Below are 21,629 nucleotides of genomic sequence, written 5' to 3' on the forward strand. Positions count from 1 at the left end.
AGTCTACAGGGTGTTCTTGGGATCGCTGCACAGAAATGATCTATGCTAACATCACCCTGGGCCTGCGATTGTACCTCAACATTGAAAGTTCGGTGTCTGTGCAGTAAGATGTTTGATGTGCCAGAGCTATTTGGTATATGTTAGGAAAATAGACCAAAGGCCAGATCTTACTCAGGCATCACCAGGAAGAGCAAAACCCTACTGCCTAGTCCCACAGATCTGCTTAAATCTAGATTGAACTTCGTCATTAAATCCAGGGAAACAGAGCCTGTGGCGGCTCCTACCCCGGAATGCCTGCCTCTTTTGACATCCTCTAATCTACTGTTACTCCACGGACTGACAATTTCCAAAGCTTGAGATTTGTCTCTGGTGTGAGGATTTTCCACTTAAGTGTGACCAGCATGTTCCTACCATGTACCCATTCCTGCCATGGACACATGGTTCAGAAACATCCAGGGAACCAAGCTGGAAAGAAAAGCTATTGAAAGTATTTCTATCAGAAAAGGAGTTTCTGAGATCCACAAATGCTGTTCAAAACAGAGCTTCACTGAATTGTGCTGCATGGGCTAACGTGGGCTTTCCTCTGGGAAGGTACAAAAGGCAATTATTGCATTGCTCAAAAGTTCTATTTAGTACCCAATTGAGAGTCTGTATGTGAAGGTTTCTACTTTGATAACCACACAAATATTTCAGAGGAAATAGGAAAACACACTTTCTATCTGTAACGTGTGGAAAATGTGGTGAGTTGCTACTGAGTCATGGATAAAGTGCTGCCTAATAGATTTTCAAGCTTCAGATTTGCTTCCCTCTTCCATATAATACAGTGGGTAGTAACGAGAAAACACCTAATTTCTAGACATGCTCTAAACCTAATTATGAGTCAGCAAGTCTTGGAGAGAAGCACAGAATACTGTATTTTCTCTTGGCACTACATGAATCTTATGTCTTTTTATGTTTCATTATTACCTTTACTACAATCAAAATGTAGTGTTCATCAAGAGAGTCCCAGAGAGCCAGGCCATGAAGAACAAATGGGGAAGACCTGCAAGACAGGGGCTCTGCAGCCTAGAAAGCTCAAAGACAGACAGTGGGAAGTGATCTATGAAAGAGTTTGCACCCCTCCAGTCCAGGGAATGTGGTGAGCTCAGACCCTGAAGATGAAAAGGATAACTTGGTGGAGAAGAAGTGGGCAGCCAGGAATCCTTCTAGAAAACTCCCTTTGGAACATCATGTGTTTTCACTAATTTGTGGGGTCTAAAAATCAAAATAATTGAACCCATGGACATAGAGAGTAGAAGAATGGTTACCAGAGGCTGGGAAGGGTAGTGGGGGCTGGGGGGAGGTGGGGATGGTTAATGGGTATACAAAAAATTAGAAAGAATGAGTAAGACCTACTATATGATAGCATAACAGGGTGACTATAGTAATAACTTATTTGTACATTTTTAAATAACTAAAAGAGTATAATTGGATTGTTTGTAACATAAAGAATAAATGCCCAAGGGGATGAATACCCCATTCTCCATGACGTAATGAGTTCACATTGCATGCCAGTATCAAAATATCTCATGTACCCCATAAATATATACATACACCTACTATGTCCCCACAAAAATTAAAAATTTTTAAATTTTAGAAACAACACTCCTTTTGGAACTTAAAATTCTGGTTGGACAGTGGGATGGGGCTGAAGCTAGCCAGGGAAATTTTATTTAAAAGGCTCCTCAGATAATAACCGCATTTGGTTTTTTATGACAGCAACATGGATAATGAACTGAAATCCTATCCAGATACAAACATGAATAACCAAATTTTAACCAGAACCCAGATAAATCAATCATTCAAATAAGCTGTTTTGTTTTTTTTTTTTTTTTTTTTTTTACTGGGCCAGCACTTAATGCTTTTAGGCCCCAGGGTCAAATGATAACAAAACTGCAGTGAGTAAATATCATAAATTAGAAGCAGCCCCGTGCCAGCCATGGTGGGTGGCTCCTCCTGTAGCATCACTTCCTATACCCAACTTCCCATTCTATTTGCCCAATGTCTCAAACGCACACCCTCATTTCATATTCCCCCACCCTAGGTGCAGTCCCAACATCCTGATACCTCAGTGTAAGAACAAAGTCAACTCTCATTTACCAGCTAGTAACAAAACAAAAAAAATAATCTGGCATAATTCACCCCTATCAAATCTGAGTTTGCCCATCCAATTGAGGTGGGGGGGATAAAAAAAGCCTTACAATTTTTATTAATTCTCCATGGTCCCTACTAATACCAACCAGCCAAATACTAATGCTTTTTCCCCAGGCCCTTCCAGTGGCCAAAATGACTGTGAGAATTAAAAAGGAATCATTATTGCCAGTGCCATCATTTCATAAAGATCTACCTAATGAGATTTCAATGACATTTGAGGAGAAAAGTGTGAAAATCTCTTTTTTTATGGTGCTCGTGCTAGCCAGCATAATATTATGTAAAAGCATGAAGGGCTATTAAAATCACATTTTGACAGTTTTATTTGTTAACAATTTGCTACCCTTACCTGCCCCTGTAGCAGCTCCAGGGCTGCAAGGCAAAGGATCAGCTCACTGCAACTCTCTCATGGAAAACCTGAGTGTGGAGTGAAACCAGAGAGTGGCACCGATCTCTATGGAGGTTACTGTGCTACTTTGCTGGTGAAAATCCAATCCATTCAATCATTGGTATTATGAAAGGATTTCAGTGGAATTTTTCTAACAATTCTATGCAATAATTATTTCATTTTATTCTCTAGCAGGTATCTATTTTTGCCTGTCCAACATCCTTCTCTACATCTTCTGATAACAGAACCTCTTTCTGCAAGGAGCCTCTTCTATATGGTTTATGTAGGGCTGATGCCTCTTGCCTCCAATTACACACCCTAGTCCTGTCACCACCACCCACATAAGGTGACCTGATTCTTAAGAGCACTTCATCCCTGTTAGTCTAAGGAGACTGAGGAGCTTTGGTACCTTAAACCAACAGTCATTGGCGGGGTGCTGAAATCAACTGGTTGAAAAGGGAGATATCCAGTGTTTCCACTGGTAGCCTGGTCTAGCAAACCTTTTCACTGGTTTACTCAGTAAGTTCAGTGGATGGTGTGGTGCTATACATGCTCTTCAGTCATATATCTGCAACTCCACTTAAGGCAAAGTCACTGGCTTTGCTTCAGTTGCCTTATACATGCTTAGAGCATGATGTGACCACTATCCTCAGACAGACCCAGCAGAGGGAAGCTCTCGCTAGCACCTGGGGGGCACCCACTGCCATGGGTATGAGAACAAAGGCACCGTGAAAACAAACCATGGCTGACGTGGGTTTTCACAACATATTATTATGCTTCTTAATTATACATGCTCAATATTGAAAACGTACTAATAGAGAAAGTCACAATGAATGAAAAAAGTCAACTCTTGCTCCATTATGAACACCTAATTTTATATGTTATCTGTCAAAACAGTACTATGGTAATATCTTTGGTTGACTGCTTTTTTCACATAAGAATACATTGCAAATATTTTCTCATATAATGATATTATTTGTAAAAAATGGGAAATTTACTTTGTTTCGAGAATGATACTTATTTTGTAAAGATTTGATTTTTGAATACTGCCAATTGCATTTCCCTGTAGGGAGATTATAACATCAAGGTAGTCAAGAGAAAATAGTTCAACAGGACCTCACCAATGTAGACGGATGGTGGAGAAGGCTGGAAGTCTATGGGAGTTAAAAGAGATTTACCAACTGTTTATTTAATGTAGTCTCCTAGCTACAGACAGTCTATGGACAGGGCTCTGTAGGACCTCAGTCAAGTCAGGAAACATAGTGAGCACAGCAAATTTGCTGTCCAGGTTTGCAGGCCTCATCTCACGTTACAACCTCATTGTATTTTTAAGCTGGTGTCTCTAGCATGCTTGTAGGGTGCTTGGGAACAGTGTGTTCTCTTAGCTAAGCATTTTAAGAACGTACACTTTGTTTTACGTTTTTCTCAGCATAGCAAATACTTTTTCCATAGCTCACTGACAGGTATTTGGTATCCTTTCTAAATGACCAAAAATTCAAATTAGGGCCAAATTAAAATTTATTATCATCAGAAAGGTAGGTGGCTAGAAAGAATCTGTTCTATTGTGGAAAGTTTATGAAATCATTACATACGAGCACATGTATTTATGCTGTTCCTGCAAATCTCCTTGAATTTCTGTGGACAAACTGGCTCCAATTTAAGTAGGTGTTCTTTTTCAGATGCTCATTCAAAGTACTTAAGAGAAGTAGGGAAAAGAAAGAGTGTGATCGTCATGGGATTTAAGAAAGTAGGCTTGAGAAAAGTGTTTTGTCTTTTCCTTTAAATTGGCCTATTTGGTGGGCATCCTGTTTCTAAAAGACTACGGGTACCAGCATAGCAGGATGACTCAACCACTGCAAGATGCCAGCAGTGGCTGCAATTATCACTATTAAAGTATATCAAAGGTGTTAACATTTCAACGGACTTGTGGTTGTTGGCTTAGAATAATTTATATGGCTAAGGTAGCTTCATTAGTAACTTTACTACTTCAGGAGAATGACTCCTTTGTCTTCAGACAGAATTTCTCTAGTGAAGTCCCTATTTATTGAAGGTGCATTTCTTTGGCAATACATTAAGCCAGTTTTGTTAAAATCAATGCCAGGGTATCCATCCCATCTATATATGGATACAAATGATGCAATCATTAATATTACATGGAACCATACACTACCACTATAATCCTGCCAGGAGGGCTTTATTAACCTTAATCACAGATACAGGAAGGAATGTCAGATTTTTAGTAGTAACAGACTTGATTTACATCCCACGGCATGGCATCGGGATATATGTTTTTGCACTTCTAGAATTAAGTTATTTTGATATGTAAAAGACCTTCAATTATACCAAATATACTTTTTTTTCCTAATATTCCTAACATTTTCTTTCCATGATTTTCTAAGTTACTAAGAGGAACTAAAATACAGGTTATTTGGAATGAATTTGAGATTATTTATCAATGAACATTCAAAATAGTAGATCAACTTATAAACATCCACTTTATCCATAATTCGAGGCAATCTTTTCCTTGATGTGCAACAAAATATCTGACTGTCAGCAAGTATCTAACAATAGGAAGAGGAAATCTGAAAGACCTGTATAGAGTGGTGACACCTACCTACTCAGTCAAGACAGAGACTCTCAGCTCGGTTTACATGGACTTCTTTTCCAAACTCAAGAATGAGAGATATGTTGAGACGTAAAATTCCTTCACCAATTCTACACATAAGCCTTGTTTCCTAGGCCTTGAAATATCTTCTGGAAGCTGGATTCGTAGTAAATCTAGTCACTTAATTCCTATTAGAGTAAAAGAAGATCGAGCAAATTCTCTACCTAAGTAGAGAATAAACCTAAGTAGGTTTATTCCTAGTCACACAAGGGTTATTTTTAATCAGTCTTTTTCAGCCTGGTTGGGGAAACCATAGATATTATGACATATGACATATATGTAAATCAAATACATGATACATATTTACTGTTTATTTTTAATTAGCCTTAAATGTATAATTAACACATATATAGTATATAGTCACATGCACTTATGCATTTTTTTCTTTGTATGCTCACAGTGACCCCCTGCCCTTTCCAGCTGCCATGTGCAGTGCTCCTGCAACTAGGAGGCATACCCTTCCCACCTCACTAATGTCATGCTCGGCCATATGACCCACTTTGGCCAATTAAATGTGAACAGACATAACCTGTGCTAGTTTCAGAAAAACACCTCGAGAGCCATCCCCTAACCCAACCAGCTTTCTTTCTCTTTTCCCTTTACTATGAGGCTAAGGGATATTCCTTCAGCCAAGGTGTTGGAATGATGACACTGGGGACAGAGACACAGCAGACCAGCTGCTGACATGTAATATAAGCAATAAATACATTTGTTTTATGCCACTACAACTTGAGGGGCAATTTGTTCAAGTGGCATAATCTAGCATAAGCTAATATAACACAGCTGCCAGCTATGCATTCTATAGATGAGGCATATGGAAGGCACTATGGACCTTTATCTCAACCTGGAACTGTTGTTGGATGTCTGTTATTGTGGTGTAGCGATGAACACAGTCTCAGTAACCATTTCTGCACCAAATTCTGCTTCTCCGCCTACAGTGCATGATCTACATGAATTCCAAAAAATGTCATAAACAAGCCTCACATGCATCCACGTGTGTGAATGTGTGCTCATATACACATTTGCACCACAGAAAATCAAAAGTTCAGTTGCAAGTGAATGAGGAAACTCATCAGAAATATATTTTCCATGCCTGTATTCCCCATAGTATTTAAAAAGCAAAAAAACGTTTACAATCCCCAAACCCCAGTCAATCTCAGAGAAAAAGAAAGCAGAAAATAGATGCTCTCCCAGCCAAATAGTTTCTGACCAGATTGTTTTGACTCAAGTTTTCCATGAAGCAGAGTAGTTCTTTATTCTCCTCTTTCATTTGGTACAGATTGTTCCAATCAGGCGCTTGTGGTATTTCTCAGGGAGGCTGCATGCATACATCCCCAGCTTTTTGAAGTTGTGGAGCCACTGCCTACCACTAAATCCCAAGAGATTCTTCAAGATGGAGTCAGTTAAGCAACTGAAATGCAAGGCAGGGAACACAGAGTTGGCCAGACAGTTAGAGAGAGCGTCATCATTTGCAAGCATTGGCCAAAACCCCTCCATGTTGACCCACCAAGCCAGTAGAGTCTTCAGTAATCCTTCTTGGGGCAAGTGCATGAGATTCTGCAGATTGTCTCTTTCTTTAATTCAGTTTCTCCAGCTTCTGTAGGAAAGGTGGTGAACAAGAGTCCAGGTTGCCGTCTTGATATTGGCTCTTAGAGCAGAGCTCCAACTTCCACAAAGTTGGCCAAACGACCAGTATCAGAAGGGCCTGTGGGTACTCACTCTATGTCATGCTGATGATTTCTTGTGTGAGGAAGAGCAATTGCCTTGGACACATCCCACCACCACTAGGAAGTCAGATTTCTTAGCTTTTGACAGGTACTCTTCCATCCTACATTGCTTTAAGGTTTTTCTTTTTTAAATGTTAAAAAAAATGCATGTTTTTAGGGATGCAAACTCCACCTGTATCTGTTTTCAGACATTTCTGAATGTCTATGCTTGTAAGAGGTTATCTGCTGTTTGATTGGCTCAACTCTTTTTTAGCTCTCGGTACTCCAATTACCCAAGAAGATTTCACGATACCAGGGAAAAACTTGCCATGTAGGCGAAAGAAGGAGCACAGATTCTGTTAGGATAAAGTCACTCCAAGACTCCTGCAGGCCCTTTTCAATTCCTTTGCTCCTTTTGGGGTTGACATGGCAAGATAGATACAGCTTGGCCGAAGCTTCTGACTCCCTTTGCAAGGCTTTCTGCATGTAACTTCTCAGCAACTGTCATTTCTGGATCAATCAAAACTAGTTTTTGCTTAATTTAATTCCAGGAAAAGATTTCCATAGCTCAAGTATAATCCTATTATCTGAGTATACACAAAAACTTGATATTGTATGTATTTTCTTAAAAAATTCCTTGGCACTGGCTCAGAGTGTAAATAAAATATTTACTGGGATTTTTCAACGTGTCTTTGCCAGTTTTCTGGAACCCTTTCTACTTGTCTGCTGAACGTAGGCAACGGCATTGGCGGTGTGAATGATTTTCTAAACATGCATCACTCATTCCAGGAATAAGGATTACATTCAAGAAATGAAATTGTTACTAGGTTACAGCTATCAATTGATTCATTTTTCCCTATGCTCTTCAAGGCCAAAGATACTGCTGAGCTTAAAAAGTTTGCTCTCTAAGGGATTTTTATTTGCAGTTCATTAATAGATACTGACAGCATATATTCCTTATAGAAGGAAATTTAAAATGAGTTCAGGTATTTGAAATAGCTTTACTTGATTTGGGATGGAAGAGATGAAGCTCTTCACTGAAGACTTAAGAAACTTAATTCCTATGCTGCAACTCCCTTTTCTCATCAGGCACAGTGATGCATCAATGACTTGTATCATGCTACAATCTAAACACACGGCATACTGAGATTAAAGTTAATTGAGGCATCCCATAAACATGCCACAAATGTAATCTAAAAGGTTAAAAGAGTTACATCAACTATAAAAATTTTTAAAAGTTTAACATAATAGAAGTTTAAAAATTCCAGAATATTTAAAATTGTATAGCAGATAACTTCAAATTTTAAAGAAGTCTTTGGGCCTTCATAATTATCATCACAAAATCTTAATTGAGGATCTTCATATTTTGATGTTTTAACAAAGTTGGAAACAGCAGAAGTACATGCTGTGTAAAGATATATCTATTTCTAAATGGAGGTCCAGGTGGCTACCTTGTCTAATACGAATAGAATTTAATTCCCTGGCTAGCTTTGGGGAATATGACAACTTTTGCTAATACAGTCAGTATGACGGTCTTGGCTAATCTGCCTGCCAAATACTCATTGAATTCAGGTATAAAAAAGATCATTTTCTGTAAGAACAGATTTGAATAAGAGATAAAAGCGGCTTAAAATTCCTACTTAAGTGAAATCTGATTGTAAGAGTAGCAAAATCTAAACTTAAGATTTGAAAAACTTACACACACCCACTCAAATCAAGGCTAACGTACTGATAGAAGGAAAAAATGCAAACCAAATCAGCCATTTAAAAATGCTACCAATCCTTTCCTGACTAAAGTACCAGCAAATGGGCTCTATTGTAAGATTTTGGTGATGCTAGTTACACAATTCTGGCATACTGCAAGGCTGGCAAATCCGTCAAAGTCAACTCAAGGACCAGCTGAGCTAGGGATATCACTGGATTTTAGCAGCATTCATGTCAAACCATATGTTAAGCAAGAAGGCTGTCAAATGAAGGTACTATGCTTATTATTTGAAAATCAAATAAATGATTTCAATTTTCTGTTACTAAGCAAAAATATAAGCAAAAAGAAAACGAAAGTAATGGAGGAAGGGAGGAAGGAGGAAGAAAGGGGGGAAGGGAGGAAGGGGGGAAGGGAGGAAGGAAGAAAGGAAAAAAGGAAGGAAAAAATGAAGGAAGGAAGGAAGGAAGGAAGGAAGGAAGGAAGGAAAATATTGCCATAATTCTACCACCTAGAGATTGATCAATATTTTGTTGGAACATCTCTTGTTCTTTTATTACGAAGATGTGTTCATGTATCTAGGCTAAGTATACTATCTATTTTACATAATCTTTAAATAAAATTGGAATCTGCTTTTGCACTCGACAATGCATTTTGAACATCTTTTTATGTCAACAGATGTCCTTCTCAAACATTCTAGGTGGCTTGAATAACATTTCTCCTGACATTACTTTAAAAAGCATCTTCTTTTATCAGTTCAGGCTTCCATAATCATGGGTTAAAAATAATAAATCCAGTTCTCTGGAGGCTTTCATTCTAAATAAAGAATGTCGCCAGAACGTGCATCCTGGTGAACGTATTTCAGGGACTACTTCTGGGTTGACATTTCTCATGTTATTTCACATTCTGGATTAAGACACATCTCATATGGTTTTGATTTATATTCTCAGCAGACTTCAAAAAGGAAATTCCAAATGGAAGTTTATTCATGTACCAGAACTATGTTTAAATGATGCTACAGGGATATCTTAAACTAACAGGAGCCAGGAAATTCAAAACTAAGGTCCTGAACCATATTCCCACCTCTTCCTTCTTGAATGTCTTAGGTATCTGCAAAGTGGAGATTTTATGTAACAGCTGTTTCACTTGTCTTTGACATTCTGCATATGTATTTAGACAATTTCAAAGATACATTTTACTTTATGTAATAACTTGGTATTTCCTGGTTGCCGGAGTTTCAAGGTTGTACTCAAAAAACAAAAGAAACTAGACCAAATAAAGAAAAAGGCTGGGCGCGGTGGCTCAAGCCTGTAATCCCAGCACTTTGGGAGGCCGAGACGGGCGGATCACGAGGTCAGGAGATCGAGACCATCCTGGCTAACATGGTGAAACCCCGTCTCTACTAAAAATACAAAAAAAAAAAAAACTAGCCGGGCGAGGTGGCAGGCGCCTGTGGTCCCAGCTACTCGGGAGGCTGAGGCAGGAGAATGGCGTGAACCTGGGAGGCGGAGCTTGCAGTGAGCTGAGATCCGGCCACTGCACTCCAGCCTGGGCGACAGAGCGAGACTCCGTCTCAAAAAAAAAAAAAAAAAAAAAAAAGAAAATCTCCACATCTTATTTTAATGACTAAATGAATATCTGGAGTCTATATGACTCCCAAAAGTCTTCAAATAATCAAAAGCAAAACATGATCCAAATTTGTAAAACTAGCAAATTTACCAAAAGAGCAACTCTTTAAGACAAGACTATTTTTGTACAGGGTTCATATTATTGCTTTAAAGAGAGTTTACAATGAAGATACATTCTAATTTCATTTTGTTCTTAACCAATGGCATATCTATTTCTGGAATAAAGCTCAAGTTTCTACTCTTATTGAATACATATACTTAGTTTTACAGATTAACTTTTTAAAAAGAACCTGTCAATGTTTTTGGAAAATACTCCTTTATTTGAGGGTATAATTGAACTAAATGGGTGCAAGAGGGGTAAACATGGCATCAGGCAGTTAGAAGTGAGTCCAAAATTCTGGATTCACCTCTCATTACCTGTGTGACCCTGGCCTGGGTAGGTTAACTCTAGCATGCCTCAGTTTCTTCATCTATAGAATGAGAATAAACGAGAGTACCTACCTCAGAGGGTTACTGTAAAGATGAAATGATTGCATTTCTGTAAAGTATCTGGAGACAGTATTTGCTACTATTACTAGGGCAGAGGTGCTTATGTTACTTTCCCATATTAGAAAATAGTGGTTCGGATGGATGGTCTCTGATTCTCTTTTCTCGGCTCTCTTCATTTGGCATTCAGAAGTGGAAGGCATTTGTCTTCACTTATTTATTCAACAGACACCTGCTGGGTGCCCCTGTTGTGAAAGACTGCTGGTAGGTGCTGAAGGTGAATGCAAGGCTGTGGGCAGTGGGTCCTACCCTGTAGGTCTTTAAGCCAAGCAGGGATAGACAAAGACCCATCCAGGCACTACTACAACCAAAGAAAGCAAAAGCCCTGCAGAACAGGACATTATCCTCTGGGTCTCAGAGCAGGAGGGGGCATTTTGGATAAGGTGACCAGGAAAAGTCTTGCAGTTGAGGTGAGATTCAGAAGAAGGCAGAAGAAGGTTAGCCACACGTTTCTGCCATAAACAACCCATATTCTCCCCCCAGATGAATTTGGAGCTGAGATTCATGTGAACTCACAGCCTTCTTGGAAGTAGATTCTCAGGCTCCCCGCTCTGTGCCTGCAGGAGGGCCCTGGGGTCACATGCCACCCATCAACCTGCCTGGAGATTCTTCCCATGACAGGTATCTAACATGCAATTCATTTTCTGCAATGCACAGAATATTTCATGATACTCTTTCTGTTAAATGAAGCTGTATCTCAGGAAGCCATGCTTCACACAATGCAGTGGTCTTTAACAACATGTAATGAGAGTCATAAATGAGATGTATCACTTTGGATATGTGACATTTGGACACATTCAGAAATATGACACCTTAGGATAATGGCAGTAAGAGCCTTCTCCTAAGAGGCTGTTACTTTTAGGATATAAACACCAGGCTGGGGAAGACAGTCTTGCGATTATGGTTCACAATGTGCTTACCAGTTAATAAGTAAAATATTAGCAATCACATGCCTGATATGTGGGGATCTCAAGGGCAAAGATGTGTTAAAACATAACCAAACACGCCAGGACCTTGGGAAAGAAATCTGTATCAGACATATGGGCTTCATTAAGGGAAATGTCTTCAGAAGATTATTTTTCCATGTTATGAGAAAAAATCTGAACAAGTAAGTAAATTGTGAGCAAGGGATATGGGCTTCCTGTGGACTAACGACTGGGAGAAGTTGTGGGTTAATGTGGAGTCCAAGGTCATTGATCTCAAGAGGTTGTGAATCTCTCAGGTCGGCTTCCCAAGGTCATTCTCACTATGAAAAACATGCTAGGTGTATATTCAGGGATCTGCTTTGTGAGGAGGTGACAGGGAAAGTAATTCAAATATCTTTCAAATACTTAAATACATTTACATTTAAAAACAAAGAAAGTGTTGCTCTTATGCATATAATGATTATAATTAATGTTCCATGACTGCTTGAATTATCCCTAGTGCCAAATGGAAAATTTAGAAAGCCGTCCTTGAACCTTTTGTTTCTCCAAAATAAGGAACAAGTAAATGTCAACACATAATTTTTTTAAAAAATTGAGATGAAGTCTATCTTGCTCAATTTAATGCATAAACTGAGAGCTCTTTATCTGGGGTTTTTAGATATAATTGAGAGGCCTGGGAAACCCTTTGTATGCAAACATTGTTGTGTGTTTCTTGTTTTTCCTGAGGTTACATAGCTTTCATCAAATGTGTGTATTTATTCTACCTCTAAGGTGTTCTCCTTTAGCCCAAGAAGAAGATAACACTATGCCCCTTGGAGGCCTAAAGAGTATCAGCTTTGTCCTGCTCTGTTCCCTGTGGGCTATCAATTTGTGACTTTGAAATTTGGAGACATAAATATTCTATCTCTCTGTCTTTCCACACACACACACACACACACACACACACACACACACATGTATATTCATGCACATGCATTCTGTAAATATATCCTAGGTAAAACTGCAAACATCCTTAAATAAATATGTGGATTTTATATCCTTTTAAATTTTGACATTGCAGGTACACATTACCAGATTGGAAACCAGACTGCATCTTTACATCTCATGTTCTTAGCCTCGAGTCTTGCAAATGGCTATCATTTAGTATGCTGACTGAATGCATGAATGACTATAAGAGGAAAACATTTATAGATCTGAAGGCCAATCAACACCCAAAACATCTCTCAGATATTCAGGTTCCTCCAAACTCACCAGGATGTTGTACATATGGGAAAATGTGTTGTGAAAGTCCTTGCAGACTGTAAGCCCCATAGAAAAATAAGGTAACATTATTCTTCTAGTTCTGATTCTGCCTCTGAGGGACACGGCTATTCGTGGGCAGCAATGTCTGGGTATCTCGATATTGCTACTGTTTTCTGAAGGGTGGGGCATTTGACATTGTCCTGGCACTGACTGGGATTGTTGCTTCTGCTGGCTCCAATCTTTCCCTTTCTCTCTGGATGGAATCCTTAGGAGTTCCAAGTGCACAGAGTGATGGGAGATTTGGTCTTGGAAGAAGAGTAGTGAGAACAGATTTCCCTGTTTTCCCACAAAAGAATCGGTTTCCCTTTTTAAGATCATCTTAACCTGACTGAGGCATAGTCATATCTGAGAATAATTAATCATAACCATAGAAAAAGAATATCCCAGGACTTTCAAATATTTTGATCACAATCTTTAGTAAGAAATAAATTTCATATAGTTGTGAACATGCACACACCCACACATGTACGCACATCATACACACATAGACTGAAGCAAAGTTTCACAAAACAATAGCTGCACTTTATGTATGCAAGGAGATCTGGCATTTTTCTGTTCTATGCTTTCCTATTCAGAATTACCAGTCATATCCACTGACTTCATCACCCGTCAGTTTAAAAACACTGTCTAGACAACACTCAGTTATATGAGATGTATCTGGTAAAATATATTAATGTAAAAATGGAACACAGTTCTACGAGTCTGACACTTGAGGGTCTTCTTCGATTCATCCTCTCTCTTCCAGTCCCCCCATATTCTCATCACACAACCCCAGGACCTGCTGAATTTGACTCAAATATATTTCTTAAACTTCTACCTTCCTCCCCACCTCTGTCTCCTGGCCTTGGTTTACCAGAAGTGTCCAATCTTTTGGCTTCCCTGGACCACATTGGAACAAGAATTGTCTTGGGCCACACATAAAATACACTAACACTAATCATAGCTGATGAGCTAAAAAAAAAAAAAAAAAAAAAAAAAATTACCTAAGAAATCTCAAAATGTTTTAAGAAAATTTACAAATTTGTATTGGGCCACATTCAAAGCCATCCTGGGCCGCAAGTGGCCTGGGGCCGTGGGCTGGATGAGCTTACACAAAGAAAATAAACAGATACTTCCAATGGATTTATTTCCTCCTATATGTAGTTGGAATATAACATACCCATACTTCTTTCAATGCAACAAAGCTTTCCCTCAAACTTGAGGAAAGTCTATGCTCCAAGAAAATGCACTGTTCTGCAGCTTCTACACACTCTTGGCCATGCTGCCTTGTTGAAGAGGCTCAGGTATAAATTTAAAAGAGAAATCTCATTTTCAGAGAGACGATCTATTTATTTTCAACAACAGCCTCCATGCATGCCAGAAAATGTGCGCTTCAGGTAAATTCTGACTTCACTCTAGACATTTATGGTGCTTGGTTTAGACCCCCATTTTGTCTAAACCAGGACTTTTGCAACGGAACCCAATAGCTCCCCCTGCTTCAGTTCTTGCCTTCCTTGAATCTCTAATGTGAAACTATGTTCATTCTCCTTCAAACGCCTGCATGTCTCCCTGTCACCTGCAGAATAAAGTGTCAGCCCATCACCACGGCCCACAGTGCCTCCTGGCCTGGCCTCTGTGTGCTTCTGGAGCTCAGGAGAAGTCATGTGAAGCTGCCTGGAGATCCCCAGTCCCAGGCCGCTGTTGCATATCCCAGACTTGTGCTTACACTGTTTCCTCTCCATCTGTCACATTCCTCTCCCTTTTTACCTCCTGACTTGCTCACATTTATCTCTATCAAGATTTAGCGAAGACATCATCTCCTGTATCCCGGGTTAGCTCGGCTATTCTCTGGACTTTCACACATTCATTATGGTCCTTAGATTCTACTGAAATGTTCTTGTTACATATCTCTCTCCCCCATTAGACCACAGCTCTTCGAGGGTAGAGGTTGCCTTTTTTTAATATACTTTAAGTTCTAGGGTACATGTGCACAACGTGCAGGTTCGTTACATATGTATACATGTGCCATGTTGGTGTGCTGCACCCATCAACTCGTCATTTACATTAGGTTGCCTTATTTACTCTTTGTATCACTGATGCCGAGCAGAGTGCTTGGGGCTCAGCATATGCTCGAGACGTGCTGAATTAAGGAGAAGCTCAGAGTGACTTTCTTGCTCTGCATAAATCTCAAGGCAGAGTGGATTGCAGCCCATTGATTTATTCCCTGCAAAGGACTTGCACATTGCTGCTGGTCAAAGATCTTTTGCAAAGGAAGCTTCTGCCCCCTGAAAAAGCTCTCCTGCTCTCTTTTTTCTCTCCTGGTCTGATGTAAAGAGGCCAAAGGGCACATGCCAGGCTTTCATAGCTTTCTGTTCCACTCTATTTGAGAAGCCTGATGCTACTGTTGCTGGGGCTGTGGTTGGACTGAGTGCCAGACCCCTGCCTTAATCAATAACAAGGAATCTCATGAAGCTTGGAGGTCTTCCAAATGTGGGTTTGGAATAGTGCTGGGAAGTCAGATTTCGTGAGGGGAGTCATCTCCAATCTGGAGGAACTTGGGAGAAGGAGGGCAGTTCCGGTGATGAGCAAAGGATCAGGTCACCTTATGAGCAGGAATGAGGCCTGATCCAGTCAGGACCATGCAAAATCTCCCTGAATATGCCCTGGAGGAAACCCAGTTCCCCCAGGCTACCCCATTCACACCTCCAAGGGAATCATCCAGCCAGTCCAAGATGGCATTCCTGGGGAACAGGAGATGTGGGGGTGCTTTTAATTACAGTTCAGTAATGCCTCCCTTTCCATGAAATGTAACCACATTCAGCTATGATTATTCTGGTTCTCGGGAGAAGAGGAAATATGTGTGATGTAACGGGATGAGTTTTGGGGGTCACTGAACTAGTCGGGCCTGCCTATAAGGCCTTTCTCTCTACTTTTAACTTCTCCTTCCTGAAGGTGTAGCCTGTTGGACACCTCCTCCAACAAACCTTTCCTGAAGCCTTCTGATACTTATAGCCACCTCCACTTTATGATCTCTGGCCATCTTGAATTCTTACTTGTCCTGTTAGATATAACTGTGGCTGCTGTCTCTTTTAGAGTTACAGCGTGAGCTCAGTAAATCTGAAAACAGCAGGGACAGGTCTGTGGTGGTTGGGGTTGCTGTGGCTGTTGTTAGGAGGATACAAACAAGTTTGTATATGGGCATGGCTGCTGCTGCTGATGATGGTTGATGGCCATTGTTGATTTTCAGAGAAAGAAAACTAGGCAAATCTAGGGGAAAGAAATAGATGTCCCTAGTGGAGAAAGTAAAGGTGGGAACAGATAAGGGGAAAGACACGGTAAGTTGGAATTTTAAAAAATCTTTCAGAGAGGAAAGTGGCCATGGGGAGCTGGCTGAGTGTGAGTTTACTCTATGCGTCCCTGAGCAAGTCTCATTGCACCTCAGAGTCTGTTTCCTCATTGCAAAATGTGCACAACATTGTATATACTCTTCAGAGTCATTGTAAGGATGTGAGAAACTCCAGAACAAGGAAGAGCATTTAGTTTACTGCTGCAATCTTGGTCTCTGTCACAGGGATTTGAACTTGATGTTATGTTCATATTTGTAAAACAAAATGAATTATGTAATTTGACACAGAGCAGGCACTTAAAAATTGGAGCTATTATTATTAACCAAAATGCATACCTTTTCACAATTTCCACTGATGAACCCAAATGGCAGAAGAAAATAAACAGATACTTCCAATGGATTTATTTATTACCTCCTATATGTAGTTGGAATATAACATGCCCATACTTCTTTCAGTGCAACAAAGCTTTCCTTCAAACTTGAGGAAAGTCTATGCTCCAAGAAAATGCACTGTTCTGCAGCTTCTACACACTCTTGGCCATGCTGCCTTGTTGAAGAGGCTCAGGTATAAATTTAAAAGAGAAATCTCATTTTCAGAGAGATGATCTATTTATTTTCAACAACAGCCTCCATGCATGCCAGAAAATGTGGGGTTCAGGCAAATTCTGACTCCACTCTAGACATTTATGGTGAACCCAGGTATCAGCCCTTAAAGAACTGAGACACACACACACACAGGCCACCAGTGGCTGATGTTGGCTAAGCTTAAGATCACAGGATGAAGGAAGAATCTCTGCTCAGCAACATAAAGTGCTTGAAAATAAAGACTTTCTTGACTATATTTCCATAAAATAGCAGGATACCTTTTGTTCTGAAGGCAATTTATGCATTTTTTAGGAGTGCTACCAACATCATGCAAAGATAACTTCAGAGACAAAACCCAAGTCTGATCACTCTCTCCTTTGCTTAGAATTCTCCATGATTCTCAAATCTCTCCAAAGAAAAATCCAAATTTCCTAGGACACTATGAAATTCTTGAGCTCAGTATGGGTCCCTGACATATACTTCTTTGTCTCAACTGCCCACATCCCTGATAGTAGTTGGCAGTGGAGCTAAACAACTCCTAAAACCGACCTTCCAACCGACTTAGTTTCCTAAAACCGACCTTCCAACTCCCATCCTCTGTTCCCTATAGGTATTTTCCCCTCTGTCTAGAATGACATTCTTCTGCTTTATGTGACTAGCCAATTCTTTTCCTCTCTGCCTCTCTGATTCCCAGCTCTAGTTCTATCTTCTCTGCCGTGTCCTTCCAGACTACCTGACCACTGCCACTGAGGCCATGCAAGGCTAAGTAAAAAGTTCACAAAGGTCTACCCTTTGTACCCACAGGCCCTTCTGATCCAGCACTTACCCCAGCGCTGGAATTTCTGGTTCACTCTGCCTTTCTGTTTCCCACCACAGACAGTGTCTTTGCATTCTCCACACCAGCACAGCACCAAGCACCGCAAAGGGGCTTGGTTAACGTTTGCATGGAGAACTGAGGAGGGTTCCAGCATAGAGGTTCAAAGAAATTCAGAGCAAGGAGCAGATGATAGTCCTCTCTCATGTTTCCGGTTGCTAACGGCGGAGAGGAACCTCACTGCTCCCCAGTGACCTGCGAAGCCTCAGCTGAGATTCCAAGCCTCCACACTTCCTTTCCTCATTGTTTTCATTCCCATTAAAAAGGAACACCAAGGATTTGTATTACAGTCTCAAAATAAAGTCCCAGAGAAAAGGATTCTGTTTGGAACAGAAAGAACCACACACTTTCTAATGAAACAAACCCCTAAAGAAGACTAAAATGTAAGGTGGGGTATGTTCCACTCATTCACATTCTCAACAGAGTCTTTTAGTAGCGAACAGAACTCCCTTCTTATAAAGAAACAGTGCGATTTATATCATAATTCCAGTGGTTAATCTTTTGCTTGAAATTTCCAAATCTTTTCTTACATGCCCTTTAAGACCATAAATACAGTTTTAAAACATTCTACAGATGACTAAAAGTAGCAAAGATGATGATTCTAAGAGACTTCCTTCCTTTGCCTTGGTACAAAAACGACCCTCATTGTATAATGCAGGTACTAAGGTTCGTGACCTCTTTTAAGCTTTATGGTACTTCTTTTCTCTGTGGAGTGTAGTTTTTATTTACATCCTAAAGAGTATATCATTAATTATCCACTTCATTATCTCACTTACATCCTAACAGAATAATGAAATCAGCAAATTTAGAGTATTTGAGATTAATAGTCTCAAAACAGCAAACAACAACAACAACAAAAAAAAAAAACAACAAAAAAAACCTTAAGTTTACTAAAATCTAGGTTTTTAAATTCTCTTTGGTATAATGGCTTCTATTAGCACACTAGACCCCACCAAACTACCCATTAAATCTGCCAGAAAGTCCCGCATTCCTAGGCATGCCAAGAAAATAGGTGGGAAGTAGTTCATAGCAACGTTCTTAAATGCTTGTGTAGGAGAGTGTATCACTAATGCTGATGTCACCGTCATCTCTGAAATTCCAGCCCTGATCACTCTCCCATCCGGGCTACTTTTCTAATCTGGAATTCTCTCTCCCTTCTTTCTCTCACTACCCACATACCTGACCCTCAGGGAATCATTGAGTCACTTCCTGTCCTCTAACCTTGTGGCTTAACTTCCATTTCTGTTTAAGAGACTTGATCTGGGGGATGTGAAGAGAATGATAGAGGGAGAGGGCTGCCGGGAAGGCAGGGAAAGAGAGGGAAGGGTCCCGCTCTATCAGGGCCAGACAAGGAGATGCTGAGAACTGCCCACTTCTGATTTTTTTGAGATAATCATTGCTGTCACAGTCGTGATCTGAGCTGTGCATTAGTTAATAACTGATTTACCTCCAGAATCTGCTTATGGACTTTCTACTGCTTATTTGCAACTTCAGAAAGAGTGAAGAGTGAAAGAAATAAAAAGCAAATTCATCAATCTTACATTTCTAAAAAGTCTGATTGGGCAAACCTGAGACTTGTTCAAAAGAAAGGGCTTGGATGGGCATGCATTTTACTGAGACTTCTGTCTTTATTTGTCACTAACCATTCATTAATTAAATGTAGTGCATGAGTCTTAGCTTTCCAGGTCAGTTTTTAATAAAAGGATATTTTTACTATGGTAAAAAAAAATTAAATGAAGCATCGTTTTTTAAAATTATGTATTTATTTATTTATTTAGTTAGTTAGTTAGTTTGTGAGACAGAGTCTTGATCTGTCACCCAGGCTGGAGTGCAGTGGCATGATCTCAGCTCACTGTAACCTCCACCTCCCAGGTTCAAGTGATTCTTGTGCCTCAGCCTCTCAAGTCGCTGGGATTACAGGCGTGTGCCACCACACCCGGTTAATTTTTGTATTTTTTAGTAGAGATGGGTTTCGCTATGTTGGCCAGTCTGGTCTCAAACTCCTGACCTCAAGTGATCTGACCACCTCGGCCCTCCCAAAGTGCTGGGATTATAGACATGAGCCACCGCGCCCAACCTAAACGAAGCATCTTTAAATACTGTTGTGGCAAAACCCAGCTGACTATGGGACAGACCTTTGAGTGGACTCTGATTCTAGCTTTCCTGGTTGTTGGGCCATGGGAAAGAGCACTGGTCAAAGGCAGGTGGGTGAATCTGCCATGTGACCTGCCACCAGCTCTCCTCTAGCCACAGCAGATGTTCCAGTGCCCAGGTGACCTATAAGCTTCATGTGGAGGTGACGGAACTTCAGTAGGCCTGGAAGTGAAGCAGTACTTCTGCCCCCAATGTGAGTAGGAAACAAACTTTTAGTTGGTTACCATGATAAACACTTCAGGGACAGGAACCTCAGCCTTCTTTAACCCCCAGTGGCCACATATGCCTGGAAAAGAGTAGGTGTACGGCCAATATTTATGGGAATAGTGAATATTGAATGAGTCATACAAAAAAGAAATGAACACAGAGAGTTAATTCTGAGAAAAATTTCTGATTATGATCTGCTGCTACATATACACACCCACCCACACACACATACTCAACTTCACTCTAAATATCACTCACAAACTCTTTTGTCCTTTATGTCCATTTTTGTTTTCATGGAAACCATCCAACTTTCAATACCACACTAGGATAGTGAAACAGCTTCTTTTGAAAAGGATTCAATTTTCTCCCCGAAATAACTATTTCAATTGACTGAATAGGTTTGTTTCACTGCTCGTCACTTTTAGAAAAGCAAATGCATTTAAAAAGCAGTTTGGGGTGATCTGGACTTTAATGGCAGATCCTCTGAGCAGGTACTGGCCAGGTGAGGACAATTTTCTGGCTCTGTGCTTTCTTCATAAAGAATCTGTCAGATTAGTTGATGAAAATGACAAATGAAAAGACACTTTGCCTTAATAACAAAACCCACGGAATCTTTAGAATTTTGTAACTATTTTCTGGCTAACTTTGCTTTCTAGGCTTAAGCTGTGAAGTGACATTTGGTGTTTCCTTTTTAAACTAATTGTTATTGTTTATTAGGGCAGACACTTAGTGTTTGTCAGGTATAAGTCAATGACTCTCATGCCTTGTATTTATGCTTTTCCTTTGTCATTTAGAAATGTTTTATTTTATTTCTTTTAATTGCTTAAAAGTAATATCATGAATAGCTTGATGCTTCACATAAAGCCATAAGGAAGAACTACAAACAAAGATTTTTTTAATTACTTTAGTATTTTTTGAGAGGTGATAGAAAGGATGTTTATAATTTGGTTGGAATCTCCAAAGCGGCTGCATCTTTTAAAACTAGTATTTAATGGCTAGATATAACCAACTTCCAGTTATAAGCAAAAAGGAAAGAAGGAAGTAAGAATGGCAGGAAGGAGGTCAGGAAAAAAGCAGGAGGGCAGGAAGAGAGAAAAGGAGAAAAGAGGGAAAGCAGGAGGAAAGGGAAGGGACTCTATGGTATGTCGTCCTTTCAAAGTTCCTAAACAAATCCAGTCCTTCTGATGGCACTTTCATAGTCTAGCAGGAGCACTTCTGGACACTTCTAGCTGGTCATCTTGCTGCTGTATGTGAACCTCCCTTCCACAAAGAGGGAACCTGTTTGTGTGCCCTTCCTGTTCTATATGGGTGCCCTTGTTGTGGGACAGGGCCCAGTTCACAGCTATTTCTCTAATCAGAAACTTCAACACCTTTCTCAAGTTCATCTAAGTACAGTTTCCTGCTTGGCTCTGTTACTCTCCCATGTACAAA

At 40.0% G+C, this 21,629-nt stretch overlaps 1 protein-coding gene across 12 annotated transcripts in view; it reads right to left on the reverse strand.

Moving 5' to 3' along the window:
- The window catches only part of STARD13 (StAR related lipid transfer domain containing 13), a 550,191-nt gene that overhangs the window by 65,909 nt on the left and 462,653 nt on the right, over nucleotides 1–21,629 (reverse strand). Inside the window, exon 1 of one of the 12 annotated variants that reach the window (XM_007960088.3) lies at nucleotides 17,790–18,001. The exons of 10 other annotated variants lie outside the window; for them this stretch is intronic. In XM_007960088.3, coding sequence (XP_007958279.2) covers nucleotides 17,790–17,934 — 145 coding nt within the window. In that variant the 5' untranslated portion in view covers nucleotides 17,935–18,001. Of the gene's footprint in view, nucleotides 1–17,789; nucleotides 18,002–21,629 lie in introns of those variants that run through there. One more of the 12 variants, XM_073013280.1, reaches the window with a different exon arrangement.

The sequence above is a fragment of the Chlorocebus sabaeus genome, chromosome 3 (genome assembly GCF_047675955.1).
Source record: "Chlorocebus sabaeus isolate Y175 chromosome 3, mChlSab1.0.hap1, whole genome shotgun sequence".
Lineage (NCBI taxonomy): Eukaryota > Metazoa > Chordata > Mammalia > Primates > Cercopithecidae > Chlorocebus > Chlorocebus sabaeus.